General features: G+C 37.9%; 1 protein-coding gene across 1 annotated transcript in view; it reads right to left on the bottom strand.

Annotated features, from left to right (window-relative positions):
- The window catches only part of DISC1 (disrupted in schizophrenia 1), an 89,260-nt gene that overhangs the window by 13,958 nt on the left and 55,962 nt on the right, over positions 1 to 19,340 (bottom strand). The window contains exons 6-7 of the mRNA XM_010017598.1: positions 17,677 to 17,912; positions 2,345 to 2,399 (exon numbers count right to left, since the gene is read on the bottom strand). Of these exons, the coding sequence (XP_010015900.1) occupies positions 2,345 to 2,399; positions 17,677 to 17,912 (291 nt within the window). The remainder of the gene's footprint in view (positions 1 to 2,344; positions 2,400 to 17,676; positions 17,913 to 19,340) is intronic.

Here is a 19,340-nt window from a genome sequence, read left to right as displayed (position 1 = left end):
TCCTCCTCTAACCAGTCTGACTGCAAGCAACGTCCATTCCCTGTTCTCAATGACCAGTTCTGCTGTAGCCCACAGACCAACAAGCTCCAAGTCTGAAGAAAAACCTCCCTTTCAGTTTCAGGGAAGTTCTTTGCAGCCAAATATTACTGTATCTATTTTAAAATCCTCTTTGTTGTTTTTTTGGAGGGGTTTAAAGCAGACTATTAAGGAAAAAAAAAAAAATAAAGGGCACTAGAACCCCCCCAAAAAACCAAGAGGCTCTTGTTTAGGAATATACCTTACAATCTGTGTTCAGACACATAAATGCTACTCAAAAAAAGCAGTCTATCTGAAACGAGTAGGATGCTGCTTAGCAGAGATATGTGGAATCAAGATGAAACGCAGCAAAATATCAAAAGAAAATTTGCCCACTGTCATCCTTTTCCATCTTTCCAGCATATGATTTTAATCTAAAGCAGCAGAAACAGGGACAAGGACACTGACTAAAGCACTGAAATTTACTTTTTCTTCAACCATTTCAAGGAAAAAAAAAAATAATTTTTGAATAACCTTCACATTTCTTTACAACAGCACCTTGGGAAAGAAAGAGAAATTCTCTTTACACTGCCTAAAAAAACAGTCCACCTGGATCTCCCATACAGCACAATCTTGCCATTAGCAAAAGCAGATACTAATTTCTGAAGGGTGGTGGTGGATAAGGGGGATTGTTCCTTTCATTAGCAGGCGAATTCCAGCTTTTGCAGCCTCAGCTGAAAACAATACAGATAAGGCAGAAAAGGCCATAGAAACACCAGTGGCACAGGGGAACAAAAAGACCTTTGATAAAGCAGTGTTTTCCCCATACAATGAAAAGGTTTAAAAGATCAGCGCTATTCAGCTTGAGAAAAAAATAATAGGATGAGACAATCTGAATAAATAAACCAATAAATGATTTGGAGGAGTCTCATTATGTGCTTTCTATTTATCTTCTCTAATAAATAAAAGACATCACATAGGAATGGAATGAAATTAAAATAATATTTTATCTATTGAATATTTAAAGGAACAAATAGGCTGTGGAATTCTACCTTGCAGACTTCAATTGTTACCCAATGTTTCAGCTCTTACTGAAAAAAATCTCTAGATACTACAGCTGTAAAATAAAACTTCAAGAGAGACACATTTTCAGAGCAGAAGGGGAAATCTGTAACTTATGCTTCAGCTTGCAGAGAGTTTAAAACAACGTTATCACTGAGGTACCGTCTCATTCATTTTAGTAGATGAGTTGCAGGTCAATTACAATATTTTCCTTGATAATCTATTCATAGTCATTTAAAAAACGGGGAGCATCATGTTTTAAAGGTGTATACTAAATTTTTTCCCCAAGATGTGTGCATAGAGCAAGGAATAGAGGAGAATAAACTCAAAATGATGTAGGAGAGGAGGAAGGGGTACTGACATGCAGTCTTCAAATAGTCTTTTTAATAGTGCATGCCGAAAGTGTTTGTCAAGATTATTAGAAAGAATAGACTATAAAGGATATAATTTTTACTAATTTTGGTGAGTGCTACTAGAGAAAGAACAGGAAAATAAACTTATTTCAGAGTATAAATTCATTACTGATCAAAAGCCAGAAATATTTTCTGCTCCCTGTTCCATATAGATGAATATGGATCAGCTACAATAAACGGACCTTTTTTCTATAGCTCTCTTGAAGTAAAGATGTTCTGTGACTCACTGAAATAAAAAGAAAATTTTAGTACTCTCTTTCTCAGAAGGAGGCCATGAGAAATACAAAAATTAAAGAAAAAGTATTATCACCTCTGGTTAGAAACAAAAGGTATGCTAAATATCCCATATCACTTTATATATATATATATCATATATATACTCTTTATATTTTTAAAAGGGGAATAAGAATGAGATTGCTAGTTTAGTATTAGTGTGGGTGGGAAAGATAGGTACTTCATTTATACTCTTCTTTTACACCAACAAAACCAGTCAGCTAGGAAAGTAAGAGGCTCTGTATGAAGAGTGAAAGCATTCACTTGTAACCAGAGTTCACTTTCATTTCATGAAGCTTAGGAGTCTTTTCCTAAATAGAGACTAGCAAGAAGATTAGTAAATATAAACCAAGAAACAACAAATTACTCCATCTGCTTCTTAAACGTAATCTCAGTGGCCTGTCCAAATATAAAAGCTGGGGTTTGTGGTTTTTTTGAGTGTATGTTTAAAAATGTTTATATGCAAAATCTGTTTAGAAGAAATGCCACAAAACCAACTTTCTAAAACACAAACCATTTACTAAGATGCAAGCTATTACCTGCTTCTGAAAATATTCAGAAGAACACTGATGGGTACTTACTTTGGCAGTAGTTTCTTTAATGGACATGCTGAATGACTGTTCTTTTTCCTGAAGGCTAGAAGGGATTAAAATAAAATAAAGTGAAGTTGACTTTCTCTGCTGATCACGGTCTGCTACACAAGACACATTTTCATATGGAAGCACAAAGGCTTTAAAATCACTCATACTAACACAAAAGAGCCAATACCAAGATAACATCTGTACATTTGGTTTTCAGTGTTGCTAGTGACTAACCAAAATTTTTTCCACCCAATTTCTATCCACTTAATCCTGTTTGTTTGCAAAACAGTTCATACACTAGCTTTACAGTTCCTAATTAAATGAGTGTATATGCATTTTACTTATCATTTGAATCACAATTATGATTGCTTGGGTAACCACAGTATCTTAGAAGTTCCCGGCAACATCCAGGACTGATGCTTTGCTAGCCTACCATTCAAACGCCTAATATAAAGGCAGTTCTGACACAAAGAGTTTGTAGTTAACTGTTCTCTTATAACCGAGTTTCCAGTGCTGCCAGGAAAAGTTCAACTACAGTCACTTTTTCTCACAGTAACTTTATATGAAATACCATTACTCCTTTGGTTTAATTTCATAAAAACCTACAAAATACTTGTACCAAATTGATTCAACAGTAGGCAAAAATCAAGGCATTGTTCATGTTTATATGAAGAAATTCAAAGGTTTTTTTCACATATAAAACCAAGTAGGTTTACTACCGTGATATTACCAAACCTAAGGTAAACATTTACCTTTGAGACTTGAAAGTAAATTCACAAGTTACATTTTTAACTTGAAGTTCTAAAAATCCAAGTCAAGACAAGCATCAGGAGTTAGTATAGAGATTACTTTTTCAACTTTAATACTTCCCTCCCTCCTACTCAGCAGGCATACTCTTTCATACAGTGTTCAATTACTTTATCACACACTATTTTGTTTTCTGTCAGACATCTCAATTCAATGTACATGACAGCACTCCCCACAGCAACATTACAATTCTTCCTTTTAGCTGTGTTATGAAAATTGTACTTTTTTCACAGTCTACTGATAATATTCTTCCCAAAGAAAGAACTATTAATTCATTTCTGAGCTTTTCTTCAGTGTTCAGCACTGAAGTATCCAAACATTTCAGAAATATCACTGGATTTACTTCAATGATACTCCCGCAAGATATGGCAGTATCACATTCATTTTTCAGGCGGAGGAAACACAAGTCACTGTTTTTCAGAAAGAAAGTTAAGACTGAGTGCCCATTTTTACATGCACACAGTCCCTACTGCCTACTTCTATGCATTTCAGTTTTCTTTTGAAAACTTGCTCCTTTGTATTTTCCAAGTGTAGCACTTACTGAGTCTTGTTTAAAGAGTCAGAATTTGTGCTAAGTCTGGATGCCAAGCACACGAAGTTGGACTTGTGCTCAGTTACTGACCTCCTACAGAACGTCTGGCGCACAGGAGACAGCCTCAGAGGCAGAAATCAGCTATCTAGCATATCATTTAATCCCATTAATGAGACAGCTATTTGCATCACTTTCCCCTAATACCCTGTTTCATGTAGCACACACCTTTTCAATCTACAGCCAGCAAGGCCAGTCACCTCATTACCACCACAGTACGCGAGGGTCCCTCCAGCTCCAGATGAGGCAGTCCCCTCAGAAATAGCTCATAACAGTATAAGTCAATGCCTGTTTAAGGCAATAAACAGAAATGCAGCTGGCTAGCTATGTAAAAGTGGTTTAACAACATTTCCCACATAGCAGTCTTCAATTTCTCCCTTTCTACAGCAATATATAGGCAAACCACAAAATATTACATGTATAATGATGCCATTATGAACTTCCTGCTTGCCTCTGGGCATGCCAGAGGGAATGAACTATTCAGCCATTTCTTTTCTCAGGCTCTGGAGCTCCCAATGACTTTCAGCATCTCCCACAATCAGTGTCTGAGCTGGTCAGGTTATGTAAAAAAGAGCTGGGCTTTGTGCACAGATGTCAACAAAAAGCAGCAAGGCTGCAGTGTGTAATTGTATGAATAATGGGTGACTGACCCAATTATTCTGAAAATGCCTTGTAAAATTCAACTCTAGAGACCCAGGCCGTAATAAAATAGAAAGTGCAGTTATAGCCAGAAGAACAACAGTATAAAAGATAGCACCCCTATTTAACAAATGTCTTCCATGTGCCTTTCCTCTTATCTGTTTACTTTCCTTCACAGAAAGCCCCTCAGGTTCATATAACATTTCACTCCTCTGCAGAACTCACACAGCTAACAGGAAGACAGATGAATTTTCAACTTTTTTAAATCATACATCCAAAACAGCATCACAAACTAAGACCCAGTTGTAAAGTCTATATTGCTAACAAGGATGCATAAGCCCGTGCAGATTTTCAGGTCCAGGTGCCAAGTGGGAAGGAACAGACTCTATACCCAGATTTCTTTTTTATGTGCATCTATCAAATCACCAAAAATAAATAAGGAAATCACACACTGCCATTACAATGTCAGCAGAACTATAGCTTTAAGGGAATTTTATATTAATCTGACACATGTCAATACAGAATATAATAAGTAAATCATCATTTTGGCTCAAGCTAGCAATAGCTGCATTAACCACAGACTTGAATCTGAAGAATCCTTTGTTACAGTTGAAGCATTCATGCAGACTCTTACAAGTGTATTTGTATTATTTATGGTAAGAATTTCACTGTAGTATCCTGTTTTGAATCCTTATTAGCCTTCAGAGTGAAACTGTAGGAACCTCTTATCCTTTTAGAGACTAGCCCATCACACAATTTGGACAAAGCAATTAAAAACACGTACAAACCAACCACAGCTACCAACTATGACCACCTTTTAACTAAGTTTATTCCCAGGTTGTTTTCTTCTACCACAAAACACCATCATGGAGAAGCCCCTCACAAGCTTTCCAATTAACTGACAAGCTAATGACCCGCAAGAGAATCCAGGCAGTCAATACTGATTCATTCTACTGACAAAAGAGCTTTAATAGCTATGATCTTTTAACATGCAACTTGAACCAGAAATAGTATTTTCTTTTACCACCACCCTGGAACATCATATTTCATTTTAAGAGGGGTATTCTGTCTGCTTAAAAGATGCTTTACTTAATACTATCAGGGAAAATGGCTTTAAAAAGAGCTCTTTGGAATAGCACTAAATTCTTGCCTGGGAAGACATCCATAGTTTTGGCTCATTGTTATTCTTCTCTGGCAGAACAGCTAATCAAGAATTTGACTGCTTGTCCTCACCGTCTCTGCTATCTATTATAAGGACCATTTAGAAGTTACTTCTCAAACTCAATATAAGCTAACTCCATCACAGAGAAAGCAAAGTTCTTGACCCAACTGACAGAAGGACTAGAATAAGAGAGGAATTAAACTAATGCAAATTTAACAAACTAAATGCAGGAGAAGAAAGTTTTTCAATGCTTGCAGAACTGACAGCTATCTATGCATCATGTGTAATTTCTTCATTCATACAGATGGCCATGTAAGCCTATCACTTAAATGGCTTGCAGTGGATTTACACACATTAGGATATGTAATGAGGAGGGAAGAAAGGCATGTAGACTTGCTACATCTTAGGGCCTCATTGTATACACACTAGAGCAGAACAGGAAAGCAGGAACTAAGGAATTACCCTTTCTGGATAACAAATTAAGTAATGATTTGGCAAAACATGGACTTCAGCTGGAGAGCTGCAGGAGGATATGGGAATGCTGCATATTCAGGAGCTGAGGCTGGCTTGGCACATAATAAAAGACCACAGGAAAAATTTTAAGATCTCTGTACTTCAAACAATACAGTATCTTTTAAGTATCTCATTTCAGTGACCTTAAAGAAAGATAGGAATGAGTATGTTGAATTGTAATAACACAGTTGCAACCTGCTGAGATGATAATGTTCATAATCAGTGATGGTATGCTGGCAAAATAAAGAAAGCCAATTCAAAGCAATAGGGGACAGGAGGACAGGGAATCAGGTGGTTTGCTTCACTCATTCCTCTCTTTATCACAGGCTTCCCACACGACCACAGAGGACATTAAATGTCACAATATAGCAGCTAATGTTTAAAATGCCTTTTAAAGAATATTCTGAGAAGTTACAATTTACATGCAGAAATTACAGATACTATGGAAGTGGCTTTGTTCAGAGGAAGGCTGTCTAGCACAATACTGGGAAGAAAGGCTTTCTACTAAAGGAAGGCATGTTTCTGAAATGTCTTTCCTTCCACTTTTCTAGTATACTTCCCTTTGCATTCCAGGCTATTGTGTATTTATGTTTTGCTTCCTCAGAAAAAATTCAAAGAATGAATTTGGGCAAAAGGCAAGCCATGTTGTTCTCTACATTCAAGATACATAAATATACATATTGCTTAAACAGCAACAGTTCCTGTATTATTGACAAAATATATATACTGTGACAATAAAATGTAGTCAGAATGCAGTTTCCGTAATTGCACAATAGAACATACCCACGCACACAGTACCAGTGTAAAATAAATATATTCTGTACTCCAAATTCTTATCTTCATACAGAAACTAAGTAGGCAGACCGAAAGACAAAAAGATACTCCTTTAGCAGCAAATAATCTTCCTTACGTTACTGTCACCTAAAAGGTTAATCTAGATCCTGTAATTTCACTTCCTATGTCCACACCACAACACAGTGCTTAAGCAAAAAGCTCCTTCATTTCTTTAAAACTAAGCACAAGACAAAAAAATCTAAAATTACCCATGTTTGAATTTCTAATTCAAGAGCAACAGCCTAAAAGCATATGCTCAGATTGTATGCATATGAGAAAGCATGATGGGCCGAATCCTCAGTTTGTATAAATATGTATCCCCTCCTAGATAAAATTAAAGAGTATTTTCTTGGCTATCAGGAAATTTAAACTGGTTACAGTACATCTGAATTTAGCCCAGAGTAATGAGATTGCCGGCAAAGGATAACCTCGTTCTAACAGTTGCAGCCTGTAGAGAGGATGACTTTTCCAACTTTAAGTCTTCTAACACAATTCCTTCTTTGACTCTGAAGTCACAACAAGCTGTACTCTCTTAGAAGATGAAAATGCATAAACCAAGCCCCACACTAGTAATCTTGCTTTTAACAGCAAACAGAAGTTGACCTTCCAAAAAAGCCTTTGTCCAGTCTTTTGCAAAAGAAATCGGAAGTGTCACTCAGGGAACACTTGGTGTAAACATCTGCTACAGTCTACATCAAGGCAAAAATCCAACAAAAATCCAAGAAAAATCGTAAGCCTGTGGACTTCACTGGGCCTTTAAGGAAGAAATCCACAAAACAAAACCAAATCAATCAATAACTTTGTTGTACTTTTACAGTTCCCTTTATGTGCATATCTCTGAGATCTTTGAAGACAAATCAGAAAAAAAGCTTTTGAACAAAACTATACTTAACAAGAGGCAGCTTTAAGCTAGACGTACAACTAGGACTGAAAATAAAAATAAGAAAACCTACTTGTACCAGAAGTTTTCTTGTGTAAAATCAATAGATTCATTAATACAGATACCGTGTGCTGTTTTTTTTTTTTTTACAGGAACAAAAACGTGTTGCTGGCCCTATACTTCTGCTCAATTAAGAATATTTGAAGCTAGACGGCATTAAATGCACTAACAGAACTTTTTGTTTTCTTTTTAAACTCTCCACCACGCAGTTTGATTCTACCTAATCAAGACAGACACTGAACAACAGCATTTTCATTCTATGTGATCTGTTCATAAGCCTGGTGGGGATACATATCTGGGTATTACCATTCCAGGAAAGCAATTTTTCAGTCAAGCAAGTTCCTTTTCATCTTCATGCAATGATCCATAGGACTTCAAACAATGTGATTTTCACAGCAGCATATATCTCTGTTTGGACGCAAAATCATCCATTAAACATAAGTTAGGGTTTTACAAACAAACTCTGATTTTTCCCTTAGATAATGCAGCACACAGAAAGCTTCTGAGATAACAGAGCTGGTTAAACAACGATAAATCCACAAAATTTCTGCTGAACTGATGTGGTGAAAATCCAATTTCTCTATCTAAACCTGTGCGTGCTCTTGAGATGTGGACTTTGACACTCAATAGAAGGAGAGAAAAGTTGTATTTAATTCATCTGAAAATGAAATTTGCAGCAGTTGTAAAGACTAGTCACCTGAATTAGCAGTAAAATGCAAAATGTCACCTTGGAAAGCTTCCAACCTGAAAAATTAATCTGATCTGAGACAAAAATTATCAAGAGATGTACTTTAAGGTACAGAAGCATTGGACCTTCTGCAAATTTCAATCTACAGAGATCTCCAAGAAATATGAATGAGAACCCAAAATTACGCACCTAGCTCTGAACCATTAGAGAGCTGATTTTGCTCTTCTTCTGTCATGTGCAGAGCAGTATTTCTTCATTGTTGCTCTATGTCAAGGATCACTTCAATACATGTGCTCCTCCACTCAGAATTCATCAAGAGGCAGAACTAGAAGTACACTTTCCCAATGTCTTTGTATAACCTCAGCTTACCAATAAGGTTTGCCATTAACTCACGGGTTGCTGTGTGACTGCACTTGTATTTGTCAACTCTCAAAGAGTTGTATCTATACAAAGTGAACTATAACAACTCATCATCCTGCCCAGAAGCTCTTACATACACAAGAACTTTAAACTGAGACGACCCTTATTCGCTGCAGTGCTGCCACACACTGGCCCTACTTACGGGAGAGGCTTGCAGAAAAATCAGGGAATTAGATGACACAATTTTTTAGTAAGTGTGATGAGATTATTTTTTCTTTTAATATTTGTAAATAGGAGGGCTGAGGCAGCACCTCAGTCTGCACAGTATTGTAGATGGGTGGGGGTTTTTTTTAGATAAAAATCAGTCCAACAGAAATAACAATTTCACAGTCACTTGAAGATGCTGCTGGCATCTTTAATGACAATACCAAGCTGAATTCTCATTGGCATGTATTGGAAACCTTCTGGTCCTATATAACACACCATTCAGACAGCCGAACTAGCAGTCTGTTTCAACTGATCATTTGCACGTTGTAGTCACTCTTCTGTCAGCTGCTGCTGCACAGTGGTTGTGGCAGTTGCTGCTCCAGCTGCTACCTGAGACAAGAGCATCAGACTGAAAACAAAGGCACAATCAAATAGCTATCTGCAGCAGCAGTTGATCACATCCAAACACTTTCCCAGATTTTTTGATGTGTCAAGAGATCCCTGTTCTCCTGCTACATCCGTCCGAAGTGCACAAAAACTAGAGCTTGCCCACAGCAGCTGCAATTATTCTCACCAGAATAACATCCATTGTACTTCACTGACTGAAGGGGTCTGTCTCTAGATATTGTTGTTAGCCATTTCTCTTTATTATATACAATTGACTTCAATATCATACACTGATTTGGACAGCTGGTCATTTTTCCCTAAAGAGAAATAAATCTTGTCATATGCATCCCCAGAGGAATTCACACATTTGTGGCCTGGACTTTACAGGCTGCTACATCCCACTGGATGCTGTTCAGGCAAGCAGGGGGAACCAGATCCTCAGCAAGAAAAAACAGATTCCTTATTGCACTGCACACATGAATACTCAAGCAGGTGGTACTCCTCTTTTTGTCGTGACTTTTTCCTTCTATAAAGCTGATTGGAAGGATTAAAAACTGCTTCTAAGATTGCTGTAAAATATTTCAGGTTGGTAGCAGTGGCTCTGTCCTCCAAGTTGGAAGACTTGCTCTCTCCTTTCCCTGCTGTGCTTCCAATACGTCCTGTTCTTCCCAAAGGCGGCCAGCGCCTGCAGTGCAGTAGCAGACTTCACAGAAGCCCTTTTTCCTCCCTATAACAGGGGTCCCCACTGACCCTGACAGGATCAGAATCAGTATGAACTGCTAAGCCACAGAACAAAGGACTCCACTCAGGCACAGGCAACTCAATCAAGAAGTCCTACACCACAATTTCAAACTCTGGCAGCTCTTGATCGATGACTTTTGTTCACACATTTGCAGGAAGCAAATTCACTTTATGTGCTGAAGCACAGACACGGTATGTCATGCCAGGCTTCCAATAACAGTTTCTTCCCACAAGCGAGTTAAAAAAGAAACAAATCCACTTGCCCAAGGAGTCTACCCTTCAATCGTAGGCAGAGAACAAAGGAATGAAATTAATCCTAGGTAGACAAAAATGGAGAAGAACACACCTACCTATCTACAAAAAGAAAGCTGAGCCTCCTAATCAGTCAGATCACAAAGGAAGAGGCAGACCTCTTCTTTCACCTATGACTTGTCTTAGCCTCTCACAAAAGCCTGCAGACACCTTTTTTGAGAAGGAAGAGATGATGGCCTCCTCAAAACACAAACCCAGCTGTGGGACCAGCTGAAAATGAGACAATCCAATTAACAAAGCTCAGGGTGGGTTATGACATTCAACACAAAACTTAGTTCCCCCTCAAAAAGCCGCCTGTGGCAGAGGAAGCTGGCTATGCGGCTAATCGCTCTGAGGGCAGGATGGCCAGAGAATTTCCAGGGCAGAGCCCTCCCCAAGTGCCAGGGAACATCCTCTGTGGCTCTGTTCCTCTGCTGCTAGCTCACTGATACAGGTTTAGTGAATGTGTAGCACACCAAATGAAATGGATCCGCGGATCATTAAACAAGAGAACTACAATTAAAAAACCATGGCACCATATTATTATCATTATCCCTGGCTATAGTAGCAGCAATGGTATTGGGCTATACTTTAAGAACCCCATAATTGTGTTTTGGTTCATTTCGCACAGCATAGACAGACATGTTTCAGAGAGTTTTAAATATTCTCCATTAAGCATTGGAGTCTCTCCTGAAAACATTCAGGGGGATCTTATAATAAGAAAAATAATTAGATTATTTTGCCTTTAACTTATGTACTGAGGTCACTTTCTACTTGTAATTAAGGACTACTAAGGTTGTGAAATCAGGAAGAAGTGCAGACAACAAAAAAAAGCTTAAAACAACCCCAAAAAGAAGTAAACCCAGAAGTAGAAACTCTAAGAGTAATCTGGCATTAAAAGTACAATTCAGTTCTCTACTGTCCCATGCATAGGCCCAGCAAAGTATCAGGAACATTAGCAGCCTGTGCGCTATAGTGTATACTTCATGATACTATAAAGCCATTTCATCCGTCTGTTCTTTGTGTTTGTGCCACCCTCCTGTTCCCAGAGGATATTTTTGATATGTGTGCATTTTCACAGAAATAGCCAAAGAAAACTTCAAACCACATATTAAATAACGACTTTCCTGGATAGACTGCATGTTTGTATAGAAAAAAATAGGTGTGTTTTTGAAAGCATAGGGTGCAACTTGTTTTGCTTCTTCTAAAAAACAATTCTTTAAGATTTTGTTGAAAAGCTCATGTGAATAAACATGGCTGCATTCAGAGTTCTCAGTAGTTTCACATAGCTTGCTAATCACTAATTTGCCTAGAAATAACCATGCGGACAATATACTTTGAAGAACATAAACACAATGTGTACAAAGCAGTCTGTCCTAATGACAGCCCGTTCTGAATGCCACTTTTCCTCAGTTAATATGTTAGACTACATTTAAGCCTTTTTTTCCATCTTTTCCCAAGTAAACCAACATCTCAAAAAAAAAAACCAAACCCACAAATACAAAAAAAAAATCCCAAACACCACCACAAAAAAAAACAAAAACTCACACCTCAAATGAAGTTGTTGAGTGCTTTGAGTATATTCTAACTAATAAGGTTTTCAAACCCCTGAGCATTTGTATTTCACTTTGAATTAATCTGTCACATGAGCTCCAGACATCACGAAAGTAGAGTAAAATGATCGCATAAAACTTCAAGTTCAGTTCTGTGCATCACTGGCCATGATAGTACTGTAACAACTAATACATAGAATAGAGAATTTCCCTATCTTCAGAAGATCCCACATACCCACTGCAGAACAAATTCATACTAATTAGAAATTGTTCCATAAGAAGGGTGGAAGAAGAGGTGGAGTATTAAAATATTTTGAAAGATATTTAATTGAATTTCTTTCTTTCAACCAGCATTCAGTGCCCAAACAATAGTACAGCTAGAACTGTGCAATTTATTTTAAGAATGACATGCTGTACAGTTGCATATATATATAGATATGGATGAAACCAAAATGCTAAATGAAACCAAATACGAACATAAGTATAAGAGACATCCCAGTTTTCACTGTGAAAAGAAACCCAAAAAGGAAACAAGTACTGAAAAGAGTAAGTCAAATGATTAAAGTGGTCTTTTTTATCAATAGAAGATTCAAGTTACACTAGTTAAAAACATGTATTTCTGAAATAGCGTCCTCTTCAGTAGAGTATGGAAATTATATATTTTGTTACATTTTGCAATCTCCAGGAGAAAGTGCTTCCCACTGAAACACTCCGTCCTATTTTCCTCTGATTTCAGTATGTCATTTTTAGTTAAAACACTAACATATGTCATGGTGCACACAACACCAGCTGTTCCCACCTTTTAAACACATCCCCACACAACCCCACACAAAATTAACTGAGCTTTTGCACTGCAATTTCCTCCTTTTATAATAATGATTACACCCTTTAGTTTTCCAAGGGCAATTAGGCCTGTCTGGATGAGCAAAACTACCACATTCTGTGGTCTCAACCTTGATGAGAATCTCTGTCAAAACACAAGCTAACATATTTGTTGCTTGCATATTAACTGGCCAGGTTTTAACCTCAGCTTCCAAAAGCCCACAAGAAATTGCCCAGGGTAACATATCTAACATTTCTCAATTCTTGAGACTCAAAGCATGCTATTGTTACTGATGAAGGATTTTTGTTTTCAAAAGTCCACCACATAAAGAAGATAAACAAGACAAAACAAAGAATCTTCCTGAAAATAACAATGTTTGACAAGAAAAATAAGCTTAGAAACAATGCTTAGCCCAATATTACACTGATGTTCACTTTTTCTTCTGCACACTTCTATCTGGGCAATTATTCTTCATTTAAGATGGTGTCTGACATTCCCTGAAGTTTGCTTTAATAAGTTGCTATTTAGTAGCATTTAGGCCAAGAAAAACAAAATAATTTGTATTTTATAGTGAGCTGCAAGCCACTCAATACCATTAATATTAGCACAGATTGTCTTAAGAGATGCTTCAGACCAGCCCTGTGTTTTTCCTGTGCTGAACGCAATTTACGTACCCAACAAATAATTACACAGAAGCATTATAGCAGTACTTTACTGACTAGGGCAATGCAGTTAGAATACATAGTACCTTGCAACCCAATAGCCAAGAGATTATAATTTAGAGCACATCGATACTGAATGACTTTCTGCATAAGCACTGATCTTTAATATATGTGCATGAGTAATAGCTTTATTTCTCACACGGGAAGCCCGAACTTTAGAAGGCTTTATTATTCATAAAATAAAATGTACATTTCCAGAAAAAAACTATTCCATATTAAATATCCCAAGACTTTTTAATTTAAAACTAATATGCTCAACTGACTTCACCAAGTATCTTCACCTGTTACCTAATATACAATTGCCTTTCACAAGATGTACTGATTAAGGATAACCGATACAAGTTGCAACAATGGAAACTCCAGCTAAATACCAGACCAAAAAAATCCTTGGAGATAGGCAAAACTCAGACAGATGGGACCCTGAGCAACCTGATCTCACTTGGAAATTGAGCAGGAGTTTGACAAGATGACCTCCTAAATCTTTCTACAATTGTACGACAATGTAGGGGATATGCCCATAGACATACAGGAAGTATATCCACACCATATGTCTTACTATCTGCTACTACTTTTTCATCTTACAGAAAGAGAGAACACAACACGACTGGATGCAAACGTAAGATCGCTGTACCTGAAGTATGATGGACTATACAGCTTTAAAGGAAGGAACACCCACCACTTTGTCTAGTGACATTGAACAGCCTCTCACTGTTAAATAACTGCAACTATTGCTAGAGCATTTTCTTCCCCTGGATACACAGCCTGTCCTGAAAGCACAAAGTGGCAGAAAACCCATTCTGGAAACATGTCTGCTTACCATCATGCAAGCGTGGATCTGAGATGCCTTCAGCTACCTAAAGTAGCAAAACAACTACAGGTTGGGCAGAGAAATGACTGAGAGCAGTCCTGCAGAGAAGGACTTGAGGCTGCTGGTCGATGAGAAACTGAACCTGAACCAAATTCAGCATGCGCTTGCAGCCCAGAAAGCCAACCATATCCTGGGCTGCATCAAAAGAAGTGTGACCAGTAGGTCGAAGGAGGTGATCCTGACCCTCAAACTCTGCTCTCATAAGACCCCACTTGGAGTATTGCATACAGTTCCGGTGTACTCAACATAAGAAAGATGTGGAGCTGTTGGAGCAAGTCCAGAGGAGGGCCATGAGGATGATAACCTCCAATTAACCTGGAGTGGGTGTGCATGGTGGGGAGCCCCTGCGTCAGGATGAATGTGCATGGGAAAAAAGGAAGCCAGCAGGGCCACTCCTCCGGATGCAGGCTGACCCCCTGCATCCAGACAACTTGGCACTTTTCCGGATATAAAAGGCCTGGGGTTCAAGAAAGATCAGGAGAAGAAAGGAGAGGGATAGGAGAGGAGAAGAGGGAGATGGACCAGGACCTAGACCTTTTATGGCCAACCTTAGCTTTGTGGGGACACCTGCAAAGTATGTGCCTGCTACCCCATTTTCTCTCAATGCACCTTGGAGCTGGCCTCCTTGTCATTGAACAAATGTGTAGGTTGGTAAGAATCTGTGCCTAATCTGTTCTTTGGTAGCCTTTAGGTCTCTGTCTTTCTTGCTTGGGATATCTCTGTGTTTTACATCTGGTTTAGATCTTGTAATAAACTTTCTAGTAGTTTGGGGTGTATATGTGTGGCTTACATTCCTTCTCCACCCAGAATCCTTTTATCCCTGGAACAACTGGATATTTCAGTCTGTGCTCCCAAGACAGCTTGTGTACTTTTCAGTAGAGCAGCAGCTACAGCACATACAACACTTGGGCAGATTTTGAATGGGATGTATCAGACCAAGAAGCCACATCATGTAGAGAAAACACCTACAAGATGTTTTTAATTCAGAGTGAGCCATCATCTTCTGCAGACAGGAAAGCTGCTGAAAAGACAGTGAGTGGTACCTTGCTTCTTTGAAAGGCTCTATCAGCACGCTTTGCTTTTAAGTTGTAAAGAAATAAAAATATAAATTAAAAAAAAAACACACAAAAAAAAAAATAACCAAAAATCACTCAAGACAGTTGTCAACTCCCTCAACAGCTATGATGACCACCACGTCAATCTCTCATCTCAGCTGAGTGCCGTAACCACTAATCCTCTCTAGTTTCACTCTTCCAGAGTCAGGGCTCCTACTGCCTGCTAGCCTTTTGGCAGATTTCTCCTTTTGCATTACTGGATACATTAAGATACTGGCTACACAGCTCAAGAACTGTGATGGAACATGCTTCCTGCCAGAAGACTGAAATCCTTGGCAGGTAAAAGCTTGCTCTGAGATGGTAGGTTCAGATCCAGTCAGGCTCCAGAGCTTCCATGTTCTGAACTGTCATGGTTTAAACCCAGCTAGTAACTCAGAACCACACAGCCACTCACGCACTCCCCCCACCCCTTCTTCCTCCCCCTGCTCCCAGACTCTAGCTTCTAAATGACCATGCCATAGGTGGACGTCTACATCATTGCCATTAGTTCTGGTCAGAAAAGGCATTAGGGTTTGGCAAGAGCACCTAACTATAACCTGAGATAGGAGATTTAAACTGTTCCCAAAGGCTGTCACAGATAGCTGCCTGAGCAGGCTTAGTTGCACAACCCAAACTAGCATTTATCTGTCTCCACTTTCAACAGCAGAATTCCAGGTATGGTAAAGAGAGCAGAAGCACCTGGTCATTGTCCCTGGTGACACAAAGTTGATCAATAAACAAAACTAAACCAGAAAAGTTTCATTCAGTGCATCTTTCAAAAATGAACAGAAATGAAAGAAATTAATTCTAAATTTTCATTAAAGTTTTGAACCCACTTTCAATAATGCCTGTTTTCCCTCTAGTGATTGTGTTATTCATGGTGCTACAGAGCAAAGAACTCTGAGCAAGTTCCTCCTGAACCAGCAGTAATTTAACTCATCTTCAAATCATTCCCAAAGAGTTAAGGGCAATTCAAATGTTGCATCAGCAATGTGAGAGGGGAAAAAAAAAATCTGAATATTCTTCCATAAGTAAATCCAAAACTCAGAGAAAACTCAAATCAAAGCCTGAGTTCTGACAGACTGCTATTCCTCAATCTCAGAAACACAAGTATAAAATACTATTAAAACAAACTAAACTTAATTCAATAAGATATTTCCCATAACCCAATTTAAAATTTTAAACAAACCTGAAAAGAGAGGAATATTTCCTTTACAAAATGTTCTGCTGACTAAAAAAAAAAATTCTGTGTAAATTAGCTCACATGAGCAGCAATTTCTCATGAATGTTAATATAACCAAACTAAATCCAATAAACATGACGGGAGGAAAAAAAAAACCCTTTAAGAAACATAGTTATTGCTTATCTGGAAGAAATGTAAGTTAGGATAAACAGGAATTTTATTTTGTCCTGGTGATGTAGCAGTTTCAAAGTTCCATCATCAACATCCCATTGACTGCCAGTACAGTTTAGGCTCTAAGCACTCATGTTGCTTTTGTAAATAAAGATGAGGTTATTTCCAAAAGGTTACCAAGAGTAGCTACTTTTCCATTTAAAGGAACCATACACTGTGCATTTAAGTGTATTAAATTAAGGGATGCAGTTTTCATGCTGCATCCTTCCCCTGCTACCTCGAGCCCACTGTCTGAGCCTTACACGTGTCAGACTTTATTATGATGGGAAGTTCACTGAAGCAAGAAGCATCTCCAATATTTACTTGGATGATGCCTAGTACTCACTTAAGGCTATGAGAAACATGTTGTAATTACTGCAATTACCAAGCTGGGGGAAAAAAAAAAATCCACCAGTTAACAAGAAATAGCTCAAACTGATGATAGGTATTAGCAGTTGATGGATACATACACTTTCTGTGAGTGGCTCTTTACCATAAAAAAATACTGAGTGCAAGACCTGCAAATAACTACACAGTCTTTCTTCCTGAGGAAGCATATTAATATTAGAACTTCAACGTCTCTTCTTAGAAATTTTTAAAGTGTCTGAACCCAGCTAGTTAGCTTGCACAATTATGAAGAACACAACTGACAGCAAATTCAACAGTACTTTGGGAAGATACAAGCCTCTGTATCACTGACAACATGCTGAAATTTGAATACCTCTTTACTGTCCCTGGAAGATCCAGACTGAATGGAATTTGATAGGACAATGCTAAAGTGTCATCCACAGCCTTGCTTATTTCCTGTAGTTCTCTCAAAGAAACACAGCCAAGTAAAGCAGCCAGCTCGCAGTCCTGTGACTGAATAAGCCTATCTTGTTCTTCAATTTCTCTTCTTAGCTGTTGATCTTTTGCTTCCAATATGGTCAGTCTTGCTCGGAGGTCTTCAATTTCTTTCTGCAGAGAACAAAAACCTGAGTTTACTATGAATGCTGTTAAAGAAACCCCTCTGCCCTTATTAAAATACAAGTCTCAAAAGAGCATGAATTAAGGTTCTTCAATTTAGTACATTAAATGAGAAGACATTATTCCGTTGATGCACAAAAACTCTTAATGTCTATCATATTCAGAAACTCTAGTGGTCCCAGTCTGAACACCCCACCTCCATTTCAACATCAAATTTCAGGTTCTTCTTCCAACAACATCAGCCACCTTTTACCTTTAAAATATAGAGGTATTTCTGAAGTTGAAAACTTGCTAAAATAAAACAATATCTCAGTTCAACCATGACAAGAGAATCTTGCTACAGACTGACAGATAACATGATCAACCATATATCTGTCCTCCTGCAGAGCATCTCTGCAATGGTTTCTCTAGGCTTCCAATCCAACATCAGGACACAAACAGTGAATCACTGACTCTCTAGCAAGTCATTTTGATTATAAATAAAAGCACAAAATCTCTCTCTTGACTTAAAATTACCAGATCTTCAATTTCAGTTGTTGTCTTGCCAGAAGTTCAAATCCCATACATTATCGTACAGAAATTGCTGCAAAAGCACATTATAACTTTTCCTTGGGAAGACAACAAATAACTTGCAGCCAAGGAAGAAGCACTTAGTTAATATCTAGCCCTTGGCTCATTTGTCCCAATTGGAAAGTGAGGGTAAAAAAAACCCAAAAATAAATCCACACCCAAACAAACAAGGGAAGATCTTTCAGCTAAAGAAAAAGAACACCTTAAAAAAAAAAAAAAAAAAAAAAAACAAACAGAACACCCCACACCACCAAAAAACAACCTACTTGCTACTAAAGTAGTTTAATACCACACTTCCTACAGTCCCTGTGAAACTTTGCAAGCCACTTAAACTCCTACCCCCACACACAGCCACAGACTGAATGTTCACCATCTTCCAAAGAACAGCAAGAGGGGTCTCTGAAATGCTATCTATAGACTCTCAACAGAAATCAAAACTCTGATTATATTCAGCACAGCTAAAAACTAACAAAGAAAAAAAACAAAAAAAAAAACCCTCAAAACAAAACCTTTTACAGGTAAATAACTAGGCATTACAAAATTGACCTTAGAAATGACCATATAGCTTTTTATGGCAATTCACTTCTTCATTCTCTAACTGTAAAATGGCAATAAGAATATCTCATCTCACAAAGCAATGTGATGGAGATAAAATTAAGTGGTTTTGAATCACTCTGATGCCATGTTGATTAATGCTGTAAAAAGAGTCCCTTCACAAATTAATAAATCTGAATCTAAAAGAGGGTTTGAGTGACATACAGTAAAATGGGGCCAAATATTGAGTAATGAAGATAAAAATGGTATTCTGAATATCTGAACAAGCACTTTCCATCTTCAGCAATGTATGCA

This window comes from Nestor notabilis, unplaced genomic scaffold (genome assembly GCF_000696875.1).
Source record: "Nestor notabilis isolate BGI_N333 unplaced genomic scaffold, ASM69687v1 scaffold5497, whole genome shotgun sequence".
NCBI lineage: Eukaryota > Metazoa > Chordata > Aves > Psittaciformes > Psittacidae > Nestor > Nestor notabilis.
This window is presented reverse-complemented; position numbering and strand designations above follow the sequence as displayed.